Raw genomic sequence first — 14,471 nt, forward strand, 5'->3', positions numbered from 1 at the left:
TACTTAAGCCATTCACCAGTTCCCTCCCATGCTACTCATGGCCTAATGCTAAGAAAGATATGCATGGATTTCAAATATCACAATGATTAGTAGTTTCAGTTCTTGAATCATTAGTTTCGATGGTTATCCATTTTTTAACCTTAGGAATCGGAATCGAATTGTCTTATGGTCGATTCGGTTTCAGTTCTTTAAAATCAAAAATCGGAATCAAATCAGCAAGATTAATTTTGATTCCTATTTGATTTTGATTCGTCTCTCAGAACATAATGGTTCACATGGATTTCATATCACGTTTAAAGAAGATATTGAGTACTGGGAATCTGCATTATTTATACCCAAGCTGACCTGGCTGGCAGTGGTCTCAATCCCTAACTTCGCGGCGATCGCAGGTTGGTCGTACAGTGAAGGCGGACGTGTCCCAGAATTCGTGTGCAGGGAGGGTATAACACGTCCCAAGAACTAAAACGGAATCCGTGAATCAAACGGTCCATCTCACTCGTCCCTCAATTTTGTACGGTCCCGATGTATACTTGATCCCGACCCCCAGTCCCTCGACTCGTCCTACCCTGTCCCATCGCGAACCCCACACTACGCCTACCACACGATAGGCGTCGATTCCCCTCCGGTCGCCACACGTTGGTCAGGTCGGGGTGCGTGCCCCAACTTCAGTCACGACCGGTGTCTGTTGGTGCCCTTCGGTTGCCGCCATCGCCTCCGTGTCCGAAGTCGCGAGCCGAGTCGGTCGCCAGCAGCTCTTGTGACCGTGCCATTCAAGTTTTACTCACCGTTTGAGACGTACTCGGCGTCATGATCTCCGATATGACCCAAGAGGACACACGTCGCGTCTTCCCCAAGCAAAGAGACGTACTCTCGTCCTCCTTTCGCCGAGGAAAAATAAGACCGATTAATGCGATCTCTTCCCCTCGCCAGAGGGCGTCGACGGGAACGAGTGGTAATCTCGTAATTTCATGACGTCAGGGGGGCATCTCCGTACAATGGCCACCCCCACTTCCCGGTACACGTTTCGTCATTCGATTGGACTGCAAGATGGGAACCACGTTCGGCATCCGGACAGCGCCTTTAAAGCCAAATGTTTTCACGCGATCCGAGCCGCCCCCTGGCGTACCCCACATTTGCAGCTTCGGGGCCCATTCGAGAACGCAGGGGTGTGTGCGTGAGTGGCCGTTCAGGGACTGGAAAAAGGTGCAGGAGATGATTCAAACGGGCGTACAAGCAATCGGCGATAAAACGGTTTGCACGCCGTTTTGTTGTCCTTTCATTTACTGTTATATATATATTATTGGCGACAAATTTTGTTTATTCTCCGAACCCTTCTTTTAAAGGAAGGCGGAGATGAGCGAGCGGAAGCAAACCGAGAGATCTCATCAACAGCTCTGTTGCTTTCTTGGTTTCCGGAAGCGTCTCCTCTCTCTCGGTCTCTCCGCTCCATCTTTCTTCGGCTTCTCTCTTGATTTCGATCGGTGATTTCTCATCTTTGTCGTCTTCTTTTTGGGGATTGGGTGGTTGAGATCTGGAAGTTCTGCGTGTTCGGTTGGATCCCGTAAGGGTTTTCGTTCTTGAACCGGTTTGCTTGATCTTAGGGTGTACGGGTTGTTGATCTTTGGAATTTGATCGAACGCTCTCTCTTGTCTCTTTGTTAATTTTGGGTCTCGGATTCTTGTTTCTTTATCTTCCTTTTCCGGATTCCATTTCATGAGGAATCTTTTTTGGTGGTTTGAGGGTTTCCAAAGAATCTTGGGTCGATGGAACTCCAAGTTTACAGATCGCATGCGTTAAGGCTGTGGATTGTAAGTTTTCTTTTCTTCTTCATCTTCTCCTATGACGATCGTCATAGGGTCAAGAATATGGAAGCTGTATGTATGTGGATTTTTCTGATGGATGTTGGTTTGGGATCGACTTGGCAGATGATGAGATTTGTGGGTTCCAGCGTTCTTGCGTGGGCGTCGTTGGTTGACAACGAGAGAGAGCACGCCGGTTCGCAAGCTATGGCGGCGGCCATGGTTGTGCACTAGCGTGCTCCTTCTCGTTGTCACACGCGGTCGCCTCACAAGGCAGCTTCTCCTGCTCGCCCTCTTTTTCTTCCTTGGTACGTTTTGATCGATTCACGCTTAATTCTTTAGCTCCCTCTTATTCATGTTGTTGTTCGTTTTCTTCAGTTATGTTTGTGTTAAGAATTAGGAAAACTCATCAAAATAACGATAAAGAATAGGTCCATCTTACGCGCTGGTTTTATCTCCTGGAGATCAGTCTTGTTAGTGATAGTTTACTAGTTCGCTCTAATACGTATTGTTCTTCCGTTGAGTTTGTATTGTGGTGTCTTAGGCTAAGGAATGTCTGAGTTAGGTAAACAGTGCAAATTATTGTCATCATATCTAGTTGATATTTCATGAATGACATGTAACTTTAGAAGATTCGGTGGTAAGTATGGAACAAAAAAGATTTGTTTTAATACAGATATTTACATTCTGGTATTAGTCCTCTGAGCTTAGTCTTGTTGGTGACGGTATGGTTTCCTTAATGATGCATTTGTTCTTGATTGTGATAGATAGAACCAAGAACTGATATATTGTATTACTAGTTATGAATATTCTTATTCACAGTGTAAGATATTTTGAAGAAAGAAAGCTGGCAAAGGTTTAAGGTTGTCTATTATGAATTTCTGCCTTTGGTTATAAATTGGAGAGCCACAATTGATATGTTTATGCTACCTCGGGAATACTGGGATGCTGTTTTCTACCAGGTTAGATGGTGGTTATTGTCTTAGTCATGTTATCAAACTACATTATCATAAAATTAAAAAGATTCAAGTCCATTTGCAGAAAGCACCAACAGTGATGCTTATATTGAGTGAGGAAAACCCAGATCCATCTATTTTTTTTGTTTGTCTATATAAAGAGATTATGCATACTTTTGTATGGACATATCGATGGAAGGAAGGAAGGACTAAGAGAGCGGCAAGACATATTTTGTTGAACTTCAACACAAGAAGTTTCAAACCCAATCATCCCAATCAGCAGCGCAAAAGGTAGAGGCGCAGATATATATTTTAGCAGCTTTGAACGTTGTTTTTGTTCATATTATCATCCTTGCTACAAGTTTTGACTTAACCATTCCTGAAGTCAAGGATTTTGCTTATTGTTATAGTCTTATTAATCTATTTTTTACTTTCATAACCTTTTCATTGAATTTGTCAATTGTAATTAAATAATTAGCTTTGTTCAATTTGCAAAATACACACATGACAAACAAATACAGGCAATGCCTAACAAATGGATTGTTTACAGATTATATAACATTACAAGTCTCTAGGATTAATGTGCAAGTACATGTTTTTCAAATGCATAACCATTTTGATTGTGTTGTTTCTTCTTTGATGTATTTTCCTATGTATGCTTTGACCTTGGATCTTGCTTATTTGGATATCTTAGATAGTAACTTTAGATTACAGTACCAAAAGCCAAAAACCCAACTGTTCAACGGAGACATTATTGTCACAGAAAAGAAATTTTGGATCATAGGAATTATCTAACTGTTCAACGTAGACATTATTGTCTAATAACTAATCTAATGGTGCATTGTAGGTTTTTCCCACCTTTTATGAAACAAATAACTTTTGCGGGTTTTTACATCTCCAATAGTTGAATAACATCTTAAACTGAGTTATCAAATGACAAGGCTGCCAACTTTCCTTGGAGATAATGATATTCTTTGATGTGAGATTGAAACTCTGAGATAAGATGAGTTCAAGGGTGATGAGGCGGCTAAGAAGCTATTAACATGGACCTTAACATGTTGGTGAAATGGTCACTGTTGTCACTACATCCCAAATAATGGTTGGTGAGAAGGGAAAGGTCTATGATGCATCATTTGGAGCAGGGATGCGACCTTGCCAATATTGTTGCCATGGTTCGAAGTCGACCTGCCTATGCCATAATGCACATTGTGTGCATGTGATGGTCATTGTTGATGACGATATAATTGAGAACAAGCTAGAACACTAGACTAGGTCACCTAGGTTCGGTTCACGACCTTTATGTATGTCTGATTGAGCTTTTATTCATAAGAATTGTCAGTCTAGGACTGATTCCTTGTGTGCTGGCTCACATTTACCTCCTTACTGTCACTGATTTTGCTTTTGCGGACAAAATTGCCTACGTAAATGATTTGCAAAAGCTAGGTATCGTGCGTTTTATAATTTTGACTTAATTTTTTTATTTCAACTATATTGCAAATTTTGGTAATCCTGTTATACCAATCTAGTGTTTCCCACTGCCATAACTGCTGCTGATATTGATCTTAGGCATATGAATCTTAGTTTTAATCATCTTTATTAAAGGCATGATGATGAAATAAATGCATAGGTAGGCAATGAGTTATCTAGGCCAAATGTCCTAAACAAACTCAGTGATCACATAGTTCATTTTAAAAGTTGAATACAAAAGACTTAACAATACCCCTTTTTTTTTTTGTAATCCAGATTGGTGAAGTCGTGTTAAGATTCCTTCCTAAACTTGAAGAATGTTTGATTCGATGTATCTGCAGTATGTAAATACATTGTGTAAAGAATAACAAAAGAGTCCCCCTAAAAAATGCTTCAAAAACAGAAGATTAAAAGAGGTTTAGATTCAGACTCGTGGCTTATCCTGGATTCAGCTAGACCTAACTTTGACCAATCCTTTGATCTTTACTTGCACAGTGATGTGAAAGGAGATCCATATAGTAGTTGCAAACGAAGGCTTAATTTTGTTGTTCAACATGAAACAAGTAAGGCCATTATGTGTAGGTGCAAATGTGTATTTTATTTTATAGGTTATACAAACGTGGAGTTTATGTTACAGATTATCTGTGAAGTTCACTACTTGCTATAAGTGCACGTTGTTGAATTTTGAGGTAGAGGTATCATTGCTGATAATTGAGAAGATTAAGATCGCCATAGACTATTAATGGAGTAGGTCTAGTTGGATCATGTATAGGATTCCGATTGTAATATTCTTTTTGATTCCTGTAAAAACCTGAATATTTACAAAGTCAGGAGAAAGTAGGGAACACGAACTGGTTTTAGAATTTAGATGATTGGAATGAAAACCGTAAAAAAAGGGAAAAAAATTTAAATGGAAGTTTGAAAGATGGCCTTGATGCTTGTAAATATATTATTTCTCACTTTAGTATCGAGTTAGAATTATAGGAAAGCCTTTTTGACCAAAAATACCTTGGTTCCATTTTAGGTCGTGAATATGGCTTTAGAGATATTTAAGAGTTAGAATTTCAAAATGTGATGATTTATGATTTATATTGAAGTGCATTGCTTTAATGTCTGGGAATGATGCTGCTAGGTATTGCAGGACATCTGGAGCTTCAAATAATGAAAGAACAAAGGAATCATTTAATTCTTAACCAAAGTCCAGGATGTGCTTGGTTCATGGTAACTTGATTTGTTTTTGCTGATTTTACTATTTGAGAAGTTGGGGGTGGACTTGTTCGTGGCTAGGTGCTTGCTGTGTTAACTGCTTCGACTCGAAATGGCGAGCGACTGGTGTTTCATTAAAATATTGTTGTAACTCTGGTCAATTCTTTTAACTAATGTTGTAACTCATAATTCAGTGAGTGCACTACGTGATTAAGAACAAAAGATATGGCTCCGACATCCAAAGGCTTTGTGTTCCCCAAGCACTAGAGTTTTGGAAAGAGTCACCCAGCTTCCCCGTCATGCGCCAAAGAGAACAAAGCATAAGTTATATGCCGACGGTGATCACTCTAATATATAAGTGAAATCATATCACAAATATAAAGAAAACTTGCAATAATGTAGCGTATATCTCTTAATAACTAAATATATCCAAAACTTGGGAGAAATCATACCGTCGAACCAAACACAAGGAAAATTAGGTTTTTAAAACATCGCTTGCCAGGACTCTCAAACAAAGCTTGCCAAGCAACTAATTCCTGATTATCTCTGCTACGACTCTACAACAAGCTGATTACTGATCTCAATAACTCAGAACATCCTATTCAAAAAAAGTACCAATGGACTTTCAAACAAGCTAACGCCACACAATCAACGAGCAGTTTGCTAAATCGAACTCACCTTCCTCTGAAAACTCAAGCCTTACTATGTCCTTAATCCTGTGCCACAGAACTGGATTTCCTAATGTTGTAACATTAGTTTAGTAACCTTACATGAACAGTAAAGTAGAATTCCAACTCTGCCTTCTGCACCTTCCTTATAAATCAAAGGTGGTTGTAACATACGATCAAATCCTTGTCTGTCAAATGGAGAAATGACCAAACCCGTTCATGTTGAAATAAAAACTTCTTTAAGTATCAATGACCAAGGGCCGTCGATAGGACTTGATTTGAACTTTACCTTAAAGATATAAATTATCATCCTGCAAGTTCCTCCTAAGAAAACAACATATATTTTCCAAAACAACATATCTAGTCACCAAGTTTAATGCACATACAGAAAAGCATCGTCATATAACTTCAATGACCAGCATGAGTCATGGGCTTCTTTTTTATGTTTTAACATCAAATGCCATATATCCCGTTATATACTCATAGTGACTCCTCGAAAGTCTTAAAATTGCAGTTGCTGACTTCACTCAACTGACTCTAATCAATCTCAGATTTCCCGTTCAAAAATTTAATGTGTATGCCCACCAAAGTTCTTGATGCCAACACTTAGCTGTCTAAATGCCAAACAAAGCTATTACCCCCCCAGTTTATGTAGAACTAACAGTTTGTTGTATGATCAGCATATGGGTTATTTGAATAGTAACTCTGAGAAAGCAAACCTACAGCAACATGTAAAAGTACAGAAGAAGTATCTTCATTTGAATACTTGAAAGAAAAGACAAAACATCAGCTGTATCTTGCTTATCTTAAAACTATTCATGTTCTCAATTTTATAACCGACAAGACCTAGAAAGGATGTACAGAAATCAAATACCAAATTCATATTACTTCAACATTAGGTATAGCATCTGCGGGACAACACTGGCTGTAATATCGAGCATGGATACCCAAGCTCAGCAACAATGTTGCTTTGTTAGCCTTACTTCCTCTACAAGGGCATTATCTTGCTTTCCTTGTCATTCATCTTTTTCTTTTATATGCTCATACAAGACAACTGTTTAATAATACAGATAGAAAAAGTATCAACTTCTTTTGCTTTTCCATTGCTGGTCTTGAATCATTTAAAATAAATCATCTTGATGGTATTATGAGATGGAGTGTTTGTTTGGCCACTACACTCCAACTGCCGAAGGCATCTATTCTAGAGGAAGAATGGGCTATATCTAGATCTTATCTAATTAATATACAAGCAAAAACGCATCGAGTCAAAATGACAAATAATACTCAACCGAAGCTAGGCATTTTTTATGAGACAGTAGAGGATATCATTCTCGATTCTTTGAGCACCCATGACAAATGAAAGAATTAATAAATCAACAGGTAGAAACGAAGAATACATAGCATACCATCATTGTTTAGATTAAACCTGAAAGTGGAAGACAAATACAAGTACAAAATTACTAGTATGTAAAGCTATATATCCTGTGGCCAAAATAGTCCCTGTTGTTCCGATCAATAGAGTATGTAATTTCTCAGTTGTTTCAATACCCATGATAGAAATAATAAACCAACAAGAAGAAGGGAAGAACACATCAACAAGTAGCATACCATCATTGACGAGATTATGCCTGAAAGTGGAAGACAAATACAAATACAAAATTACCAGCATGTCATTGTGGCCAAAATGATCTCTGTTGTTCCAATCAATAGAATATGTAATTTCTGAGTTGTTTGAGTACCCATGATAGAAATAATAAACCAACAAGAAGAAAGGAAGAACACATAAATAAGTAGCATACCATCATTGATGAGATTATGGCTGAGAGTGGAAGACATACAAATACAAAATTACTAGCATGTAAATATACTGTGGCCAAAATGATCCCTGTTGTTCCAATCACTCCTTACAAAAGTAACTCAAGACTCATCATGCATCAACAAAGAAATAGGTCGTCGAATAGATTTCAATGTTTGCCCCAATTTAAAATTCCTTCGCTCAACACAGTATGATTAAGTGATTAAACACAACTAAATAGACCAAAAGAAAGAGCAGAGAATCGATTTAAGAATATGTAAAGGATGAAGCAACCATAAATATATATACGTATCGGGTCAAGAACTCCACGGGCAAGGAGGAGGAGAAACTTAGTATGGTGATCTTGGGTTGACAACCAGAAGGAGCACGCTAGTACACAACCATGGAAGCTGGCATGCGTCATGGACCAGCGTGCTCTCTCTCATTTTCAACCAAACCACGCTCATGCAAACAAACCAACCCCATCATCTGCCAAGCCCATATCAACATTACGATCACCAGACAAATCCACAAATATGTACCTTACATTTGCTTGGTCTGACGATCATAAATCATAACACAAGGAAGAAGAAAGAAAGAGAAGTCGCAAACCACCCCACCTCGACAAAGATCCATCCGCTTCAAATAGTTCGAATCTTGCAAACCCTCGTACAACCAAACATCACGCTTCTTCGAGAACCAAAAACAACAAAGCATAGAAATTCGAAATAAGAAAAAGAGAAAAAGGATCAGAGATAGATCATCACCAGCGAAAACAAGACCCAAACGAATCATCAACACAAGGAAGACTCTATCGAGCAACCCAAAATCCACAAAATCCCAAGAACAATAGAAACAAGAAACAATGACAGCACGATTTTTTTTGGGTTCGTGGCAGCGATAGGATTCGGAATAAGGAAGAAAAAGGAGAGGTATCAGGAAGAAGAATTGTCGACAGATCAAGAACGCAACAACAAAAACGAGGAACTAAGAATCGGAAAGGGAACAGAAAACAAAAGGAATCAGGGAATCCACTATCAACGAGACACAAAAAGATGCATATCAGGAGGAGACTCGAGCTCGCAACCCAAAATCCACACATGCCCAAGAAAAGGAGATCGAGAAAACACTAACAAGAATCACGAACTAAACAGTTGGATCTCTTTCTCTTCTTTAGCATGAGCAATCTTCCCCGATCGGAACGAGGCGAACGAAATCCAAAGACGAGAGAGAGAGAGAGATAGAGAAGGAACGGAAGAAACCATCTGGATCAAGATCGATGGAGACGACGAAGGAAGCATGAACGGAGCCTAACGATCGGGAGTGCGGAAGATGAAGGATAGACAAGTGGGTCGAAACGATCGAGAGTGCCGAGAAGCTTCTGGAGACGACGAACACCAACAATTCAAAAGCGGAAGAGGAATGTGGCGAACTCCTTATGTGTCCCACTCTGCTCGTCTCCACCCGTTCGACAAAAGAAGCGGCGACGGTAAGAACAAACCCCTCCATTTTCTTTTCTGTGTTTTTTTTATGATTCTTTATTTAAAACCGCGCAAGGACTTATCCTAACGCCTGCTGCCTTGTTATTGGACAAAACTGTGGGACCACGCCTCTAACGTGGGTCCACCTTAAATGAACGTATTATATTTATAACAGAAAGCAATTGGTAATTAATGACGACATTTGTGGGTAAGTGTTCTCTCTTTAAGGGATTAATTAAAGAAGGATAAAACACATTCTATGGGTGATTACCGTACGTGTCTCTCAGTCATGTTCTTCTCTACTACCCAAAACAGCTAAGTACATTGGTCAATCATCTAATCAGCCATGTACTTAACTCACACGGGCTGGTGCGATTTACTCGATGATTCTGATGGGTCCCGGAACCTATAATTAGGCGAGAGAAGTGGGTCAACGTGGATAACGTAATCGGGAGTCCTGCTCAAACCCGGACGTGATCACGTGTCCGGTACCGAGGACGGTCCCTGATAGACTTGGCCAATGAAGTGCCGAAACGCGTCGGTGACTGTTATAACGAATTGACGAGACTGCCCCCGGACTGGGAGACGACGAGGCCTTTTTCCCCTCGGTGCGGTCGCCAACGGAGGAGATTCGTAACTCACTTTTAAGACATGACTGACTCTACGAGAGGTGGGATGGCTTCTCGGCGAACCGAAGGGACGTGTTTATAAAGCACGCTTCACCGGAGGTTAGCTGCCTAGTTAGACTCGAGTCATCAAATCAGTGATGGACGGGACGGGACGGGACGTCAGATTATCTACGTGTCAAACCCAACCCCTCCCTTGTCAATTTCCGGTTCCTGCAGATGCAGAACATTGGTATCGTGTATCAAGAAATATGAGATATTATCATATATCATATTATGGAGAATTATGATCATTATAAAGGAGATTCATCTAAAAAGAGGGTTGTTTTCTATTTTATTTTGCACTACATAAAACATAAAACGAGTATTGCCAGTATGCTCAAACACGGTTTCCTAAAATGCGGTAGAGTTAAGCATATAAAGGACAAAGTATGTGCAGTAGCATCGACAGTAAACCGTGGCTAATACAGGTTCTGCCTTACCAGATGGCTAAATACTGGAAACAAGAACTGATGTCATAAGAGGTATCCAATCTGGTCTTCAAGATTCCAACTCACCTAGAATCAGAAATCCTAATTCTTCTCGCACATAAAAAAAAGTGGCCTTAGAGATAGATAGATAGAGAGAGAAAGAGTGATCTACTAGCCCAAACAGATCCAATTTGATAAAATTTTGAGACGCATGTCCTACTTAGGAGTCTTAAGATATTGAACTTTCCCATATAACCGAGTCGCAAACAAGAAGATAACTTCAATCATGAATGGCCTGGAAATCAATAGATTCTACAGGTTTATATACCTTTTAAAACAAAACTTATGTGCTATAAGGTTCTATGACTTTATTTACCAACAACTAAAAGTTTTATCTACCTTTGAAAACAAAACTCATGCGCTATAAGATTCTATGACTTCATTTACCAACATCTAAAACAAACTAATTGTCATTAGATTCTATAGGTTTATCTACCTTTAAAAACAAAACACAGGTGCTATAAATTTCTATGATTTATTTACCAGACTACTGAAACAAACTAATGACCATTCATTAGATTCTATAGGTTTGTCTACCTTTAAAAACAAAACTCCAGTGCTATAAGTTTCTATGACTTCACTTACCAACAACTGAAAAGAACTAATTATCATTCGTTAGATTCTATAGGTTTATCTACCTTTAAAACCGAAACTCGTGCTATAAGTTTCTATTTCATTTACCAACAACTAAAAGGAACTAATTATCATTAGATTCTATAGGTTTATATATTAAAAACAAAACTAATGTGCTATAAGTTTCTATTAGTTTATTTACCAACAACAAAAAGAACTAATTATCATTAGATTCCATAGGTTTATCTTTCTTTGAGAGCAAAACTCATGTGCTATAAGTTTCTATTAGTTTATTCACCAGCAACTAAAAGAAGATTAGATTCTACAGGTTTATCTTCCTTTGAGAGCAAAACTCATGTGCTATAAGTTTCTATTAGTTTATTCACCAGCAACTAAAAGAAGATTAGATTCTACAGGTTTATCTACCTTTAAAGACAAAACTCATGTGCTATAAGTTTCTATGACTTTACTTACCAACAACTAAAAAGAATTAATTATCATTAGATCGATAGGTTTATCTACCTTTAGAAACAACACTCAAGTGCTATAAGGTTCTATGACTTCCTTTACCAACAACTAAAAGAACTAATTATCATTGGATTCCATAGGTTATATCTAACTTAAAAAACAAAAAGTCATCTGCTATAAGTTCCTATGACTTTATTTACCAACAACTAATTTCCATAGGTTATATCTAACTTTAAAAGCAAAAAGTCATCTGCTATAAGATCCTATGACTTTATTTACCAACAACTAAAAGAACTAATTACCATTATATTCTATAGATTTATCTACCTTTAAAAATAAAACTCATGTGCTATAAGTTTCTGTGACTTTATTTGCCAACAACTAAAAGAACTAATTATCATTAGATTCTATAGTTTTATCACCTTCAAAAATAAAACGCAAGTGCTATAATTTTCTGACTTTATTTACCAACAACTAAAAAGACCTAATTAACTGACTACTCTATTAACTTGCTAGTCATTGGTTTTCCCCATTCCTACAAATGTAGGATTAATAAAAGAACACTCAAATTATCCAAAACTTTCTGTCTCAAGAGAATTTTTCAGCATTACATTACAAAACTAGAATATGTAAAGAACACCCACATTATCCAAAAATTTATTTCTCAGAAGAATTCCTCAATATATTGAAGAAAAGGCTTGCGATGTACTGGCTCCTCATCACAGAGTTTAACCTTACCCAACCTTATAATTGCACAAAGGCTTAAAATATTGACACAAAAGAAAGTGAAAAAGGTGCATCAACCACAACATTCAAAATATTTTCCAGATCAAATTGACAAGGGAACGATTTTTAGACATAATTTCATTAGAAGCACAAAGAAAATGCTTACATTGCTACCTTCGATTCCGAACAGGAACAGACGAATCCAGGGAAGCGAATTATATTCTCCGGGTGAGGCTCCGGGCACAAGAACCTGCAGCCAAATCCCCCATTTCAATAGCATCAACCACGTCGCCGTCGGTCCAAAACAAAGGAAAGAAATAAAAGGAACAGGAAAAACACCTGGTTCGGATAATCAGCTCTTCCAAGGAGCCGAAATCGGTGGCTGTGGGGAATCCCGAGCGGTAGATTTCCTCTTCCACCATGCCAAACTTGAGAGGTGGAACCTCCGCCTCTCTATCCTCCATCTCCTCCCTTTCCGTGCCATCGAAAGATCACAGTATTACCATCGATCGAAGCGATCTCCCCTCCTTCCCATCTTTCTCGACACCCATTGCGAGGCGGTCGTGATCGAATCTTCGAAACCCTCGGAAGGAATTCTACTTCTGCGTTCCATGGTAACGGGGCCCGTGGTACGATGTGCTGGAGGTGTCGTTTGGGCGAAGACGTGGAGGCTAAACATGGTCGCTCCCTGTGGGCTCCAATAGGTTTACGGACAATAGCGATATTTGGGCGCCGTTTCGCACTTGTGTGCAGCGTTATTTCGTACTCGATCGCGACATAATTCGTGGTTGTCAGCTAGAGACATATAGATCCGTGAGTTGGCAGTTGGACACAAACACAACTTGGCCCACGACATAGATAAAAGTATTTAAGGACGTGGTATGATTTCCCTTTGGTTTCCTCCTTAAACGCTTATGTCTTACTGTCCACCGCAATCTGGATCTGAGATAAGGATAGGATTGGGACTCCGTCCATGGAACGAGGAACACAAATTTCGACACCTCAGAGCTAAGTGATCGCCTTCCAGAAACCATTAAGGTATTCTCCATTTCCATCTCTGTTCCTGTGGTAGAAGAAGAGCTGGTGCAGGATGGCCACAGCCTCCATCTCTCCCATGGCCAGCCAGTTGAAGAGCTCCCTGCTCTCTTCCAGTAGCAGGTGTCTGTTGATCCCCAAAGGCATCTCACGAACACCATTGAGAGATTTGCAATCCAGAAGGAAGCCTTCCCTCACAGTTAGAGCCATCCAGGCAGAGAAGGTGAGGAACGTGATCTGTAGATTTGGTCAGTGATTTGCATGCAACAGCAGATGATTCATGTCTTCGTGTTGCTTCCGAGTTCATGGCAGCCAACGTACCAAGTGATTCAGCCCATCAATGGTGACCCATTCATAGGGAGCCTGGAGACGCCGGTGACCTCCAGTCCGCTGGTGGCGTGGTACCTCTCCAACCTGCCGGCCTACCGCACCGCCGTGAGTCCGCTGCTGCGGGGCGTCGAGGTCGGCCTGGCGCACGGCTACCTGCTCGTCGGCCCGTTCGTCAAGGCCGGACCCCTGCGCAACACGGAGTACGCCGGCGCGGCGGGTTCGCTCGCCGCCGCCGGCCTCGTCGTGATTCTGAGCGTCTGCCTCACCATGTATGGCGTCGCGTCGTTCAAGGAGGGCGAGCCGTCGACCGCGCCCACGTTGACGCTGACCGGCAGGAAGAAGGAGGCGGACAAGCTGCAGACGGCGGAGGGATGGGCGCAGTTCACCGGAGGATTCTTCTTCGGGGGCATCTCCGGCGTCATCTGGGCGTACTTCCTCCTCTATGTCCTTGACCTCCCTTACTACATCAAGTAGACTGTTTGCTTCTTGTGGTGTGTTCCATATTGGGAAGATGACTGGCATGAGACCATGATATCAGTTAGCAGCCTATAAATCTGATGATATAGTAGAACAAGATGTTAAATGTTCTTCTCACTTTGCCTTGACAGTGAGTTCTAGCATCATTAGTTGATGAACCTTCTGTAACTCCGCAACCAGATTGCAGCCTGATTCAACTCTATGATAGCTACATGTAGATCTTAATCAGTTTAACCGCAGCATGGAACATATTGACAGGTCTTAAATCTAAGATACTTGCGACTGTGTTGTTCCTAAAATATATTGGTTCAATGATTTAGGTGAATCGATTATG

At 40.1% G+C, this 14,471-nt stretch overlaps 2 protein-coding genes and 1 long non-coding RNA gene across 4 annotated transcripts; 2 read left to right on the forward strand and 1 right to left on the reverse strand.

Moving 5' to 3' along the window:
• The first annotated feature begins 1,305 nt into the window (after positions 1-1,305).
• LOC135620046 (uncharacterized) lies at positions 1,306-5,650 on the forward strand. Of its 2 annotated transcripts, XR_010489608.1 has the most exons (3): positions 1,319-1,808; positions 1,926-2,107; positions 2,622-5,650. It is a non-coding gene; the product is annotated as an uncharacterized LOC135620046 (long non-coding RNA). The 2 variants fall into 2 exon arrangements; XR_010489607.1 differs by having other exon boundaries at positions 1,306-1,808; positions 1,926-5,650.
• Positions 5,651-7,446: 1,796 nt separating this feature from the next.
• Positions 7,447-12,976, reverse strand: LOC108953629 (probable tyrosine-protein phosphatase DSP2). The gene is made up of 3 exons (XM_018830286.2): positions 12,635-12,976; positions 12,462-12,545; positions 7,447-7,724 (listed from the first exon to the last, which is right to left on the reverse strand). Exons 1-3 carry the CDS (start codon positions 12,757-12,759, stop codon positions 7,517-7,519), a joined length of 417 nt encoding a protein of 138 aa, XP_018685831.2. The 5' UTR covers positions 12,760-12,976; the 3' UTR covers positions 7,447-7,516.
• A 171-nt stretch (positions 12,977-13,147) lies between these two features.
• Positions 13,148-14,254, forward strand: LOC103996045 (photosystem I reaction center subunit XI, chloroplastic-like). Its single transcript, XM_009416842.3, has 2 exons — positions 13,148-13,553; positions 13,643-14,254. Exons 1-2 carry the CDS (start codon positions 13,386-13,388, stop codon positions 14,132-14,134), a joined length of 660 nt encoding a protein of 219 aa, XP_009415117.1. The 5' UTR covers positions 13,148-13,385; the 3' UTR covers positions 14,135-14,254.
• The last annotated feature ends 217 nt before the right edge of the window (positions 14,255-14,471 follow it).

The sequence above is a fragment of the Musa acuminata genome, chromosome BXJ2-8, assembly GCF_036884655.1.
Source record: "Musa acuminata AAA Group cultivar baxijiao chromosome BXJ2-8, Cavendish_Baxijiao_AAA, whole genome shotgun sequence".
In the NCBI taxonomy this organism is placed as follows: Eukaryota; Viridiplantae; Streptophyta; class Magnoliopsida; order Zingiberales; family Musaceae; genus Musa; species Musa acuminata.